At 38.0% G+C, this 15607-nt stretch overlaps 2 protein-coding genes across 2 annotated transcripts in view; both read left to right on the top strand.

The window, feature by feature from the left end:
• LOC118331575 (CREB3 regulatory factor-like) overlaps positions 1-11745 on the top strand; it is a 31329-nt gene extending 19584 nt beyond the window's left edge. Inside the window, 1 exon segment of the mRNA XM_035666611.1 lies at positions 608-11745. Within this exon segment, the coding sequence (XP_035522504.1) occupies positions 608-726 (119 nt within the window). The 3' untranslated portion in view covers positions 727-11745.
• A 1478-nt stretch (positions 11746-13223) lies between these two features.
• The window catches only part of bnip1b (BCL2 interacting protein 1b), a 3505-nt gene continuing 1121 nt past the window's right edge, over positions 13224-15607 (top strand). The window contains exons 1-4 of the mRNA XM_035666321.1: positions 13224-13338; positions 14215-14307; positions 14418-14509; positions 14959-15066. Coding sequence (XP_035522214.1) covers positions 13255-13338; positions 14215-14307; positions 14418-14509; positions 14959-15066 — 377 coding nt within the window. The 5' untranslated portion in view covers positions 13224-13254. The remainder of the gene's footprint in view (positions 13339-14214; positions 14308-14417; positions 14510-14958; positions 15067-15607) is intronic.

Here is a 15607-nt window from a genome sequence, read left to right as displayed (position 1 = left end):
TTTAAAGGTGCCTCAAGGGTTAAACACTGGAAGGTTATCAGCTCTTTATTTGAAGATTAAATATCAAATAATACAGTATATCTCGTAATGGAAGCAAATAGGGACTTTATGACGTGGGAAAGTTTAAATGTGGTCTTAGAGAAGAGTTAATTAAATCATATTATATACAGAAAAAAATTATTTTTAGAGGTAAAAAATGCAGTCAGAATTTTAAATATTGGCTATATTATGAAACTAAGATTTAGATACGATGATATTATTCAAAATAAGATTCAACATAATCTAAACTGAGCTAAATTAAACTTCAAAGTAGTTTAAAAAAGCAGATGACACCAAATAAGACAACAAATGAGTCAATTATCATCAACCCAGAGGAGATAATCCGTCATATTATGAACAATGATACAAATCAAAAAATAATATAGAGGAAATTAATAACTTTTTTAAGGATATCAAAGTGGCCCGTTTTTCAGAAAAATAAACAGTCTGTTTAAAATGTTATTCAGGCAGGTTAATGACACTAATAAAGTATATTTAAAGTCTAAATTCATATATTTGCTTGAGACAAGTAATGTGAATGTATCTTTGTGTGTCTCTGTGCTTGCAGTGGCATCACCTGTTGCTGGGCAGACTTCGGACTTCGTTAACAAGATCTTGGATAACACAGGGCGCGGCGATCCCACCGGCGGACTGGTCGGCCTGCGAGTCCCCACCTCCAAAATCTAGACAAACTGCGGTCCACTGAAAGGAGTGGACTAAATAATACCACGTGCTGTCCCATTGTAACTATGCTCCCCTCTGCATGCCCATCCAACCCAGAGTACATACACATTGTTAGTCACACAAACACACATACCACTCCCTGTGTGTATGTATGTGTGCTTGTTTTAGCCATGCACCTGTATGGCGTACACCCTAGCTTTCTGTCTCTGCACACCGTGCGAGTCAGTGCGTCACTGTCTCCCAACCCATTGTGAGCGTCTGTTGGGAAAAGCGCCTCTAAAAGCAAGGGATGGTTAGGTGTACAGCTAATAGCACGTTCTAAATCCACTGGTGATTATTAGATGTGTTTAACATAGCATTGTGTAGGGTCGGTTCTGTTGAAGGTCTGCTTCAAGGGCTGAGATAGAGACAGTCACACGAGTGTAACCACTGGAATACTTTCACACAATTTTTTTGAGGTTGAAACGACAGAGGAAGAATTGTTACACGTCTGACACCATCAAAGGTTGAAAAAGTTCCAGTTATCATTTCCTACAAGAGGTTTACCTCACATGGCAACAAAAAAAAACAACTCCAGGATGTGAAATTGACCCACACAAGTAAAGTACTTTGATAAAAAACTGCTTTGGTTGCCAAAACAGCTGCAGAGAAAAAAAAAAAAATGCAGCATGCGCCAAGGCGTTTTCGGGGTGGCAGGAAATATTTTGTATTGAAGGCCTCAATATGTTCATGCCATCCCATGTTTGCCAATCAGGTCAGCTGGTGTTAAAATATAGGAGTTAACTTTTAGCAAATTAAAGCTCGAAACAAAAAAGTAGTAGAAGCTGAAAGTTTAAATGAGACTTTAATGATTAAGCGACAGACATCCTGCTAGGTTGAAGTTTTCCACAGGCAGGAAGAAGCTTAATGGCTTAATCCTGACGACGTTAACTTAAACAACAGGAAGTAGTTGACCATGCGGAGAGGAAGTGCATGTAGTTTGGTGCTTTTTGGCCTTGTGCTGGTAATAACTGGACTGGGTGAAACGGGGCATTTTGCCAGTATGGGGGTGGATTGTGAGGAAGATGATGGTGGTGGTGTTGAAGATGATATAAACAGTGATCCATCTCCTCTAGGAAACTGTACATAAATGTGTCTCCCAGTGAAAAAACGGCACCGGCTCCCCTTTTTGTACAGTAGAGATGACCAGGCTAACAGTTTGGTGTGTTCATACTAGTGTTTGATCAGAGTTCTATTCATTGTGCCTTGTGTATGTATGTGTGTGTTTCTGTAGGTCTGAGTGAGTGAGTGAGTGTGTGTGTGGGTGGGTGGTGGGTGGGTTGTGTGTGTGTGGTGGGTGATGTGTGTGTGTATGTGTGTGTGTAGTGTGTGTGAGAGAGAGAGAGAGAGAGAGAGAGAGAGAGAGGGACTGAATGAGAAGAGGTGATTGGTCAGAACTCCCTGAGGTCCAGCCAAGGAAAGGACTACTTTACACTGAGGGAGATAGTTAGTGAATGTGAGGAGGGTGACACATGGGGGAGTTTGTTGTGTATTTCAGTTGTCTAAAGATATTCTGAATGTACATAAAAGAAATGGAAGCTCTCGTTGCGTGATGCCACAGAGTCTGTGTATATAGGAGGGCTCTGCAATAGATTACTTTTGGTTTTTGGTACTCTTGTCTTTAGGGATTTTGGGGGTTGGGGTAACAGATATTTTTTGTTTAGAGTTACAAAAAAATATTTGCACACTATATTTTGATTGTTTTTTGTACCAAAGACACATGCAACGAAATGGCGACCAGCCAGTTAAAGTAAGGTTTTGCACAGCTTACCTGACGCCGTATTGAATGTAAGAAATGTGGGAGGGTCAGGGAACTTCATTGAACTGTGAAATTAGCTTGGGTCCAATTCTGTACAGAAAAGGAACATTCATTCATTTTCTTTCTTTATTTTTTTTTTTATGGAAAAATTAACCCCATCTGTGGGCTTCTCCAGTAGATTTGTTGCTTAGCAAGCACTTCATTCCTGGACTGATTCCTCCCTCCACATGCTAATTATGTTAATGGCGCTATCTAGGACAAAAAACCAAGAGCGCTAGTAGATAAGCTATGTTACATTTTTGCTTGTTTGTCAAAATGTCACCAACAATAACCAAAATGTTTTGTTCTTGTGTCACTTGATTTCTGTATGTAGACGAGGTCTAGTTCATCAACAAAACATTAACTAAATCGTGTTTTAAAGTACTGTATATAGAAATATCTATCGATGGTGAAATGCCACTTTTCATGACAATTGATTCATTTTTAAGCATGACACATTTCTAAAGCCTATCCTTGCATCGAGAAAGTTAGAGGAAAAAACACAAAAACCAAAAAAAAAGGTTCTTGTTATATTTTTGTACTTTAGCTGCCTGCAAGCTTTCCTATTGGTTTGGAAGTATTTGTTGATCAGATTCTCCAAGTAGAGAGAAGGAGATGTGGAGGAAAAGAGGAAAAATGTCTTAAAGAGCAGCCAGTCAAATCCGATAGTTTGATATATAAACCGACACTTTACCCCTCTGGTCTCCTTAGCTGGCTGAGTTAAATGACAGAGAATCAGGACTGGATTTATTTCAAACATAATGCAGTGAAGCCATGGTCTAGTTTGAATGCTCTATAAAGAGAATGAGGACATGCTCTCTGTAGCGACGACCGGGATGTGTCCAGGAAAGCGAGAAACTCAGAATACAACAGCGTGGAGAAAGTGAGGGCAGATGAGGAACCAGCTGCAGTGTTTTAACAGATGCTGTAAGAAAGCCAAAGCCATCATATTTTTGTCCCAGATGATCTTGATCCAGCACTGTGCATCGTTAGATAGATTTTTCACGTGTATTCCCTCTTAAACCTGTCGAATTGAAGTTGGTTGAATTTTGAATTTCCTGGGATTGGCATTGCTGCCTTTTGAGGTTGCATTGCTGAATTGAATCTGCCTGGCCTTGCTTTCGGTCCTTTACACCCTTCCGGACTCGTCACAGCTGCAAAGACATGCCTTTGTTTACCAAAACACACACACACACACACACACATTTACAATGTACAGGCAACAAATTGGCAACGTGTCCAACATTAAAAAAAAATAATGCATGATGCCTGTATGCTTGCATCCCCGCTGCTGCCACTCTTAGGAATCTTAAGATTCGACCAGATTTCGTTCGATTAGCAGGTAAAATCCAAACGACTGCGTGTTTTGACAAAGCTGAATTCAGAAAGTACTCCTTCACAGAACGAACTCTGATGTCTGATGGTGATGCAGAGCTGTGGTCTTTCTGTATCGTGTGATTGAATAACAGCTAGTGCTAAATATATATATATATATTTTTACTGTTTTCTGTTCCGTCTAAAAAGGGAGAAATGGTGCTTTTTTCTGAAACTAGAATGATGAGTATCCATGATTCTTATTTGACTTTTTAGTCTAGTTGTAGCCTATTGACTTGCTCTCCCCTACCGTCCATAGCTATTTTCTTAGTAGTGATTCATTTTTGTAAATAGACTATAAGTTAATATGTATCTTCTAAATGTTAGATATATGTATAGAATACTCTATCTTATATGTTTGAAAACAAAAGCACTTTGTCCAAAAAAGGAAAAAAAAAAAAAAAAGAAAAAAAAAGAAAAGAAAAGCATTTTTTTTTCTTCCATTTGCTGCTAAAAAGGCCTGGTGTGAATGCTGCAAGTGTACTTGACGACTACTTGCTAGAATAGGTCTATTACCTGACTTGGCTAGGTCTATAAACTAGCGAGGAATAGGTGTACGGCCTGGCGAGGGTTCGATCTACATGTTTCTGGAGCCATGTAATGATATGAGGTGTTGTCTGAGAGCGTATCATTGCTTGGCTTTGGGAAGCCCAGTGTCTTGACGGGATAGGTCTATTTCCTGGTCAGGGGATAGTGTGTTTGTGGTCTTAAAAAAAAAAGAGGGTTTTGATTCCAGGGCCCCTACATTGATCCTGATGCTGACCCCCTTGGCGTCATGATTCATTTGCCTTCAGTAGAGGTTTCCTATGGAAAAACTGATTCTGCTTTGGCTTCCTCTTCAGGGTGATGTACAGTGTAGACACATTTCTCCAGAGAGCTATATTGTTATCATTTGTAAACTGATTTCTACTTGTGACTTAATGAGGAGGGGTTTAGCCTGGGGCGGCCAGGAAGAACCCGTTTGAAAGATGTTTTTCCGGGCCGCCTTGGGGGAAGTTACTATATCACTGTACTGTATGGCAAGCCAATTACAAATGGAGACTCAATCCGGACACTTATTGCCTTCTTAAATAACTTGTCACTTACACACAAACAAAAATAACATGGCAACAACCTGTCAGTTTTCAAAGGGGTCCGCCCGATGGTTTCTGACATTGTTGCCAATATACGGTCAACAACAACAACAACAACAACAACAAAACCATTCAGCCTGATTAGCTCAAAACAACCTTGACTGAAGAAACAGATGAGTGGTGAAATATTTCTGAAAAATGGCTTCAAAGATTTGAACTACTTGTACTCAGCTGTGTCTTTTGGGACAATACTTGAAGCATTTTTTCAGCTACAGTTTTGCCCAGGTCTGTTAGGGGGTCAACAGTGGTTAAAGGGCCGCTGGTTGGCGGACCGTAGATCGGCTCAGTGGTGCGGCCGACAAGAGAAGCGTGTGTGTTTTGTTGTCGATCACAAGGCTGGTTCAAGAAAGAGTCCTCACAGGTTTTTACATTTAACATGATAGGCGCAAGCTGTGCAACTTTACATTCAAACCAGGAGACTCTGTGGCATTTTAACAGTCAAGGAGTGAGTGAAAATCCACGCCAGTAAAACTATTCCTTATTCTTTTTATTTCTGATGACATAAATCCTATACAGTCAACTATTAAGCTAATAGAGTGTGTAACTTTGTGCTACTCTTGTCCAATAAAAGCTAAGTGGTTCCATAAAGCTCTTCTTCAGCAAATCAGGGTAATATCGTTCTTCTATCTGACATATGTGATGACATATAAAATCAAAAGAAAATATATTTATGTATTCCAATTATTGTCGCCATTCTTTACTCTGTACAAAATATTTTGTGTGTGTGCGTGCGTGCGTGTGTTATGAATTATCAATGTCAATCAATATAGTGCAATGCTCTCTACACAAACTGAAAACAAAAGGCCAACAGACTTATCACAAAGAATTCACAAAGATTCTCCAAATCGGCGTTCGAACATACGACAACATGCATACAACATTCTCCTCTCACGAAAGGATCTGACTCTGATTTCCAGCCGTGATCCAACTTCTGGTTTGTCACATGGTGCTGATAACTATCCACTATCCCAGAAATAAATCCATGAATTAAAATGGCATTTGTATTCAAATATACTCACAAATAACATTTCCCATGTGGTTATTGTTCCCAATAACTCTCATCAGACCAGACCTCCCTGTTGGACCAATCAGAGAAAGATTCTCACACTGATTCTTGCTCTAAACAACAAAGCAATTGTGATTTCTGTATTATTGAGCTGTATGATCATTATTATTGAGCATACCATTATTTATTTTGTAAAAGTCAGACTCTTGGGTTTGATACCACTGCCCGAACTCAAAGAGGATCTTTATTCCATTTGAGAGGTACAAAATATTCCCCAGAACTGCAAAATAAATACACATAATTTGGGGGTTCTATTGATTTTAAATACCAAGTGGAGTTTCCTCATGATGTTAACACTGGGAAATAATTTGATTGCAATTCAACATGTTGGTTTAAATTAATCTTGTGTATTCAAGAGGAAATACTCTGCAGTGCTTAGTTTATTGTTTCTGTAATTTTGGAATAATTTCCAAGAAGTTTCCTTGAAAGAATTATGCAGTTAATAGCAAAATAGGGAAAATAGACAATAATGATACACTTCCAGTTCATTATTTTTATTCTGTACAAAACAGGTCAGCTGAAGATGCCAAAAAAAAGAAATTTGTCTACAAGCAAACATATAATTCACATTTATGGAGAACAACTATTTACTTACTTTATTTCTTTATTTAGGTTTAAAGCTGCACTTATAAATATTCTGTATAAAAACTGATAAATTCACTGCATGTAAAGTGAAAGGTGCTGCTCGGTGTAATGAACACACAGAATTAAGTAAGACTTTGCAGTTCCCCTTAGCTCTACTGAGCGTTTTAGCATCTTTCAGGTCTTTGTTTTGCTTTTACAGCCGCCATTTTTACTGTTTCGGTTCAGTCTAATGACTCAACAACAGGCAGTTGTTTTCCATGAACAAACTCTAAAACTAGCAACTAGCTGGTGAACACAGTGGAGCATTTTCTCACAGGAGCTGGTGGAGACCAAAAACAGAGCTAGAAGAATAGTGAATATTGGACAAAACAAGACTCCAAACGAGTGCTAACGTCTTTATAAGTGAAAGTATGTCAGTGTTGCGTTTGCAGAATGTTGTAGCTGTAACAGAGCAGTTCAAGCATATTCCTATTTTCCCTATGATTTTTTTTACCAAAATACAGACCATAGTTGTTTCAAAGAAACTTCTTAGTGGTTTGTTAGCAAATTATGTAATTGAAAGATAAGAATATTCTTGTCTCAATAAATTGGGTTTGTTAAATAAATAGAAATGACCTCCTGTTGGCCGTGATGTCAGATCTCAGAGTCTGCCTTTGAGCTTCTTTTGAGGCATTTAAATTGTTTTCTGTCTTGTTTGAACCCATGTGGGCTGCCCCCCATCGCTTGTAAATACACCTCATCTTCAGAGGCTGTATGCTTACCACCCTCCACACTTTTCCCTGTGTAAACTAGATACATACAGAAATGTACTTAAATGCAGTGGGAATTATGTTTTCTGCATGCCGATTCCCCGCATAGCACTGAGAGAATCAAGTGACGTCTGGAGTTCTTCACAGATTGGGAAATAATTTGGCCAATCTTAAGAAAGTGTCTCCATCGTCACAAAGTTTGGTCACTGTACTCTCAGTTGAATGATTTCATACTTGCTGCTATTAAATGAGCACAAACTGATTTTAGATTTTTGGTTTAGTGTCCACGACACAATTAACAGTATATTGTTAACACACACCCCGTTTATTTTATTCCATACCTTTTTCCTACAACAGTCGGAAAAAAAACCAACAGTGTTACTCACCTTGCACTTGGTTTTTACATTTACAAGAAAAAAACATAACAATACTTTGAATATGATGCCTGCTGAACCAGGTGCCTTAATCAAATATATGAGAACACAAATCTGCACCTTCTGTCAGTCTGGAGGGGGTTTCCCTACAGAAACAAGGGGCTGGGTTTCCCAAAACCTAAAGTACCTAAATGAAATGTAAACCTCATTTTAAACCCCAAATAAATGCTTTTTTGTACAAGAATCCGCCTTTAACAGCCAATAAGTTTGTCATGTATGGACAGAAAGAATTTCTCTTTTAAAGCATTACTGAAGAAGAGCAAAAATGACAACTTGTGAACTGAATTGATGCTGTTTTGGGAAACCTGGTTCTGTTTTTAACTCTTTCTCTGCCCACTACGCCACGTTATTGTGTTTTCTGTATTGGCTGCTGCTGCTATCACTGCTGGTGTGTCCGTGTAGAGAAGAGCAAACTTCCACTGTGTCTGAGGCAGAGGGAGACCTGGGCCTGCTTTTTACCTTGTCAATTACAATGTATTCTTCTTCTTCTTCAGTGGTTTTGACATGGAGCACTGTGTTGCTGCCTATTGACCTTTTTGAGAAAGAAAAAACAAAAAAAAACAAAAACAAAAAAGCATAAAACAGAACTTTTCCGTTTCTTAACTTTGCTAATATGAAGTGCCAGACCCTCCTTGAAGTCAGTGTTGGCACTGAGTCGCTGGTTGCGAATGAAGCGACAAACTGAGCATGGAGGTAAACTGTGGTGCTAATCTGTCTGTGGCTGGGTGCTAACATGGCTGTGTTAAAATAAGCTGTATTAGCCATATTATTCCTTCTGTTGATGACTCTGGTCAATCTCGTGTTTCTGACTGCTGCACTGCTGTATGCTGACATAGCGAGGTATAACTCTGCTGCTGCTGCTTTGCTGATGAATGTAGACTAGTCTTCCTCAGCAGGATCATACAGACAGATGTGAGTGTCTGGTGGAGCTTTTTTCCTGTTGTTCTACTTCCTGTTAGACATTGTTTAGAACACAGAGGGAGACTCTTGTCGCCAGGATCCAGAAAGATCATGAATGTTGTATCTTTTATGGCCGCTGTCCTGCTTATGTGTTTAAACCTTTTTTCTTTTTTTTAAAGTAATATTATGGTTTGATATTTATGCTCTGACTCTGTCAAAAGTTTTGCACGTTTGAATTTCCTTTTCCTAAATTATATTTTAATGCCTTTTTCCCTGATCCCAGTGTTTATACCATTTATATGATATTTATTTGTTTCGTCCTATAAATTAACATGTAAGCAGACAGTTTGTTGAAACTAGACTTTATAGCTTTTCCACTGAAGCAGGCTTTACCCGGAGTCAGAGACTTCACAGGCATGAATCAAAGTCACAATGAAACCAGAAATTACTTTTCTTACATATTTTTTTATTTACATTTAATTTTACATAAATGTACATAAATTATTTACTTATAGGTGTAATATTGCCTCGTCAAGTACCATAAATACTATTTTTGTACAATCCTGCCTCTGCGTTCTGGAGATATAAATGGTTATAAAGACAATCATTAACTAAATATTAATTTCACAGTAAAGAACCCACGAATAAACAGTCTTTTGACAATAAAAAGTCAGATTAGTAAAGTAGAAACCAACTAAAACGAAAGAATTGCAAATAAAAAGAAGAGAGCAGCAATTAATATGGATATGACCCATGTTACTTCTGCTAACGACATTCATCAAAGACAGCACTGTCTCTTGTCCTCAGAGGAATATAAAATTTGACCATTTCAGTAAATGCGCTTACTCGTTTTCTAGCTTAGAGTTGGATGAGAAGATCGATCATATCTGTACGTTAAATATGAAGCTACAGTCAGCAGCTGGTTAGCTTAGCTTAGCACAAATACTGGAAAAAGGGGAAACAACAAGCCTGACTGTCCAAAGTTCAACAGCATCCACCTACCAGTACCTCTAAAGCTCACTGATGAACATGTTATATATTGTTTTATTTGGTTAATTAGCACAAAATAAAACTGTAGAAATGCGCCAGACTATTTCTTGGCACGGGGCAGTGACTTCCTGAAGTTGTGTTGTCGCTGTGAGGTTGCCAGGCAACTGCCAGAGACTCCAGTTGTTGGCTGTGATTCACAAAAAGAGCAAAAATGAACAAGGGATTTAGTCATTTTCTCTAGTGTGAACAGAGATATTTACAGATTTGTGTGGATAAATCGTCTGAAAGTAACACGTAGACCTTTTCTTCAGATTTATCCATTAAAAAAATAAAATGTTCCATAAAAAAAAAACTTTTTAAAGATGATACACTCACACAAAAATACGACACATAGTGGCTGTAGTTATTTCTGTCTGTTTTTACCTTCCTGGCCTTCAGTATCTTATTACTTTATACTTTTTCTGCAGTTTCATTGTGACTTTGAGCCACCGTCGTCTGTGAAGCCCATGAAGGGTTCTGTCATTGGAGGTTTCAGGCTCCAGACTCATTGAGTCGGCGGAGCGCCTCGCCTTGACACAACTCTTCTTTTGTCAAGACTCTGGACTGAGGATCAGGTGCTCCACGGCCTCGGAGCTCAGGTTAGGAGTTGGCTCGCCTTCTCTCTCTAACTTTGGTGGGTGAATTTTGAAAAAATTTGCTCAGTTTTCTGGGAAAACTTCACCACTGCGCCAGAGATGTTTTGCCCCCTTCTGGGTGCTTTTTTTTTATGTTTCAGAAGGGCTTTGGTTCGCAGTTGTCTTGTCAGGGAGTTCCTGAGATTAGCCAGGGGTCACTAAAGGCTGGTGGGCAGAGACCCCTCCCCCTTTCCTGCAAAGAATGATGAGGAAGGGGTTCGTTTCCTCTTCTGCAGACTGACTCTTCTGCAGAAAATGACAAAAACTAAAAAAAAAAAAACCCTCTTTCCAAATCTACACATGTCCAACTCATTCAACACTGCAATGATTTACATCTCCCTCCAGACCTGCCAAAATGCATGGAGCGAGAGACATTTAACAAGAAAAATGTTTATCCTAAAGCATCTATTCTGCTTCTTCTTTATTATTTTTTTCTTTCTTTCAATTTTGATAATAACAACAAACAGTAACAGACAATTTTATAGGAAATCCATACAATTCCAAACATGTAGAGGATGTGGGAGGTATCGGTCATCCTGAGCTCCACAGCTACATGCCATTGTTATGATGCTTCTGGTCTTGTATGGTAACTTATTTGATTAGATCAACAGCATGGGATCTTTCTGTAGTTAGTCCTGTGTGTGTTCCTCTCCCCAGTCTCAGTAGGAAGGCTGTACTTCAATGCTAAGTGCTCTACAATAGATCTCTTGGTGATTATTATTTCATAAAGAAGCAAAACCTGCAGAAAGTGTATCCTGCTGAAACTAACTTGATCCTCTCTTTAGCAATGACGTCTATATTTGTAGTTCACATATATGCCTGTTCGAATACAATATCTTGACAGTTGTTATATTTATGTTGTGTAATAAATGTTGTGCTGGGTTTATACTTTTTGTTTTATCTAACTTTTTCTTTTTGTTTTACATTGTGTTTTTTTTTTTCTTTCTTTGAGGCACAGTGGGTGGCTTTATGCACAGGCATGGAAATCTAAAAGATGTTTTTGTTTTTTGGTTTGTACTGTAACAACTCATTCTGTTTCAGAGCTTCTGACAGTTTTTGTCTCTGGCTGCTCGACATCCTGCGGACACCTGCCCTGAATCTCTGTTGTGTTATTGTGCCTCTCTCTTTTTCTTTCTTTCTTTCTTATTATTATTTTTTTTAAATCATTCTTTCTGTGTCGTATCAGCCGGGAGTTGGTACCACAGCTCTGCTTGTAACCACAATAGTCTGATTATGTTTATTGATTTTAATATCAAAATAATAAAACCATTAGCACCCCATCCTGACTCTTGTATGTTTGATTGGTTGATGTAACTGTGTGATTATACCTTTTAATGCGTTATTCACACTATTGGGGATTAATCCAGTTTTAGAAAATAAGATGAAACTCTCCTCTTAAGTCTTGTGTGAGAAGCAGTGTTACTGAGACAGTCACATAGTCTTTATCCACCTGAGGAGAACCAGCTGCTGAGCGATCAATGCAGGTTGGTTAGCTGTGATCCTTAAAGAATACATCTGCTGTTTCTTTATTGTCAACAAATCCTATGAAAAGACCCAAACCAACAAAGTCTTAATCCATTCCTCAATACTGTCTGACTTTCTCTGTCTGTAACAACCAGCCCCAAATCGATTTGTTCCTACTGGAAACTGGTTGGAGAAACAGAAGCAAATAAGATTTACTTTAGTATAATATGGTGCTTTAGTAAGTATTTATGTCACCATGATGTTGTGTGTGGGATTGATTTAACATAAGCTACAGTGCTCATCTTCACCCAGTGTGACCTCAGTAACGGTCTATGGGACAGAGGAACAGACAGTAGTTGTTAGTAGGATCAATTCACTGTTGTTGGTCTGTGGGATATTATACCTGAAATTTAATGTGTTTAAATGTTATTTTTTTCAAGCTTAATGTACAGAGACAGTTGAAGAGAGACAAAAAATGGGGGGAAAGAGAGGGTAAGACTTGCAGCCACAGGTTGGACTCGAACCCGGGCACCCCCAGTACGTGGGGTGGGCTCCACTGACTTATTGTACTTACTGTAAAGAATAATATGATAATTAATATAAATATTATATATATAATAAGCAGCAAGAATTAAAGGTAAAATACCAGAATACTGGATAACCGGTTCAGAAGAATGATTACACTGATGATAGCACTACAGTACAAATCCCAGGAAACTAATCCAAAAAAAGTACAATTAATAAACTATTATAAATATAAATATTATAAGATAATATTAATTTGACCTTGTAACCATTTGAGTGAAATAATTAAGCCAAAGTAAACCACAATGTTACACAAACAATCAACTGAGGACCAAATAAACAAAATATTTGGCACCCATCCACATCACTATTTAATTCCGAGAAAGACATACGTATTTTAATGAAAAAGCCATGTTAAATCTTTTTTCAAATGATCTGAGGAGAGATTTCATTCTGTTTCTTTTCTTGTAAACACTGTTTCTTAGTTTTGTCACACATTGTGTCCCACCCCCTACCCCACTTTCATAAAACCTTCCCAATAGCACAAAACAGGAAACTGACATTAATGTCTAACAAGCAAAACAAAACAGCAGTACCAAAATAAATATACATACAAATAATAAACAAAGATCAACAACATACAAAACATACATTTAAAAATGAACAAATTCTTTTTTTAAATGAATAATTATTCTTTCATACGTTAACATAATAAGGCTTTTATTCTGACAGTCGCAACCCTCGCCTTTAGCGGAGTGCGTTGTCTTTTGGGCCTCCAGGGTTGCCATACAAAAACAAATATGGCGTCTGCTGCGGATGTCCACGTCCGAATTTGTGGACAAGAAATTATAAAATATGACCTGGAAATTAAGGCTCTCATTCAGGTAAGAATTGAAAACATATGTTTTGTCTACTCATTTGTTTTTCCCTCCTCATGCTGGTGTCTGATCTGCGCTGGAGGGGTCCGTGAAGGCATCACACAGGTCTGACACAGCGAACAATTAAACCTGTAAAAGACCTTTAAAGGAGGAAACGTTCATTGTTGTGATAATGTCTTTGTTTAACTTTATTATATATATAGTCAGTGCTGACGGTCTGATCTGTTATTATCAGTTACACAAATATTAGAAGCAAAATGTAAAAAAAAATGACAGCTCATCAATTGTTAATGTTTGCTGGTTTTCTTAGTCTTCTTTTACAATAAACTTATTATCTTTGGATTTTGGTTAGAAAAAACTTTAAATAAGGAAGCAAGAGGTTTTCATAATTATGATTCTAAGAATTTATTGTACTATAGTCTTATATTTTATTGACCTAACGATTAATTGACGAATCCATAAATCAGTTAGTTGAATATTTAGGATTAAAATATTTGAAAATATTTACATAACATAAATTATATAAGTTACTTTGGGTAGATGATTACTAAATAAAAGTAATATAATGTAATGAATATGTATTTTTTTTATTTGATTTAAACATAATATATACATAAATATAACTACATTTATATAAATATAATAAGACGTGTGATCCATTCATTTCACGTTTTATAAACAAAAGTTGTCGCAAATACATTTAAAAACAATGTTTAAAAATATATATATTTTACTGGGAGGAGCAGTAGTTGTACAAAAACATACAGTTTTATTGTTCTTCAGTGTTGTGTTTTAGTGTTTTGCTCAGACAGACCCCTAAGGTAGACCTTGATCAAACTTATATAACCATGAATACGCTGTGTGTGTGTGTGTTACCTGCAGGACATCAGGGATTGCCCCGGACCTCAGTCAACTCTCATGGAGCTCAACTCTCAGGTCAAAGACAGGTTCTGCAAGCTCAGACTCAGAATACAGGTCGGTCCTCACACCTCATGCACATGGTGTTGCATCTGACAGATTTCTTGTTTAAAATCTGAAGCCGGTTTATTTTGATGTGTTGTTGTTATTGTTGTTGTCGTCGTCAGGATCTGGAACAGATGGCCAGAGAGCAGGACAGAGAGACGGACAGACTGGCCATCCAGGCTGAGACAGATAGCCAGCGAAGGCAAATGCTGAGGTGGGTCGACGTACACACAAACACAGATGGCAGCAATTATTGACTTTATTCTTATTATCAACCCTGAAGTGGGTTCGAGGCTGCAAAAGCCTGTAATTTATTTTGTTTACGACATTGTAGGTGTTGTCCCTCAGAAAGGTGACGTGATGTGCGGTTTGGTGTTGCACCAAAAAACACACAGATTTGACTGATTAGTTGGATTTCTGTTCTGTGATGAGCATCATATTTGACACCTACAGAGTTTTAAATGACCCTGAAAAAGAAAATGTGCAGTACATCCACATCTGGAGCTAATTTCCCAATTGGCTAATTCTTTGAGAGGCAGTAGTAAATTGACGTTCACAGGGTTAAACAGCATGTACAAAATATAGATTCTGATACAACAAACCAGTTTAAATCCAGAAAACTTGATGTTTGTTTGTGTGTGTTATCTTTTCTGTGGATTCCAGTAACCAGACCGCGTGGAGAAAATCTAACCTGGCTTGTAAACTAGCGATAGACAACGTGGAGAAGGACGAGCTGCTGCGTGGAGGAGATAACCAGAGTACCAGACAGAGGTTAGTATAATACAGCTGAGGCTCTACTGTGGTGCTGAAATGACGAGGGAGTGAGTTTCATAGCACTGTATATTAAATATGGCAGGTGTTGGCTTTAGTTTAGTGTAAACCCCCACTCAGACAGGATTTATTTCTCTAAAGGGATTTTGATATTACTTGCACTAGTCAGTGATTTAAATCCCATCTGCAGCACTTATGTCAGCCACCCAGTACTAATTACAGCCCCAGGTACCTGCAGTTTTTGGCAAACTCCCCAAGTCTTCTGGTAATTTAAGTCTAGCCTGGAGAAACTCAGAGATTACTAACCCAGTTTTAGTTATCACAGTGTGACAACATCAATCAGCTCAAACAATGACGGAAAGATATTTTTCAGAGACCAAGACAGCTTAAGCTCATCAGATGAGCTGTTGCAATGTCATGATACAGGTGAGTCTGTCTCGCCTGGCTACATGTATTTAACACTACTGTGGATACCAGTCTCTTTCTCACTGTCTTTGGTAATTATTTAAAGGTCCGGTTTTCATAGGTATGTTTTCATTAG

Source organism: Morone saxatilis, unplaced genomic scaffold (genome assembly GCF_004916995.1).
Source record: "Morone saxatilis isolate NCDOM2014 unplaced genomic scaffold, NCSU_SB_2.0 Contig20, whole genome shotgun sequence".
Lineage (NCBI taxonomy): Eukaryota > Metazoa > Chordata > Actinopteri > Moronidae > Morone > Morone saxatilis.
This window is presented reverse-complemented; position numbering and strand designations above follow the sequence as displayed.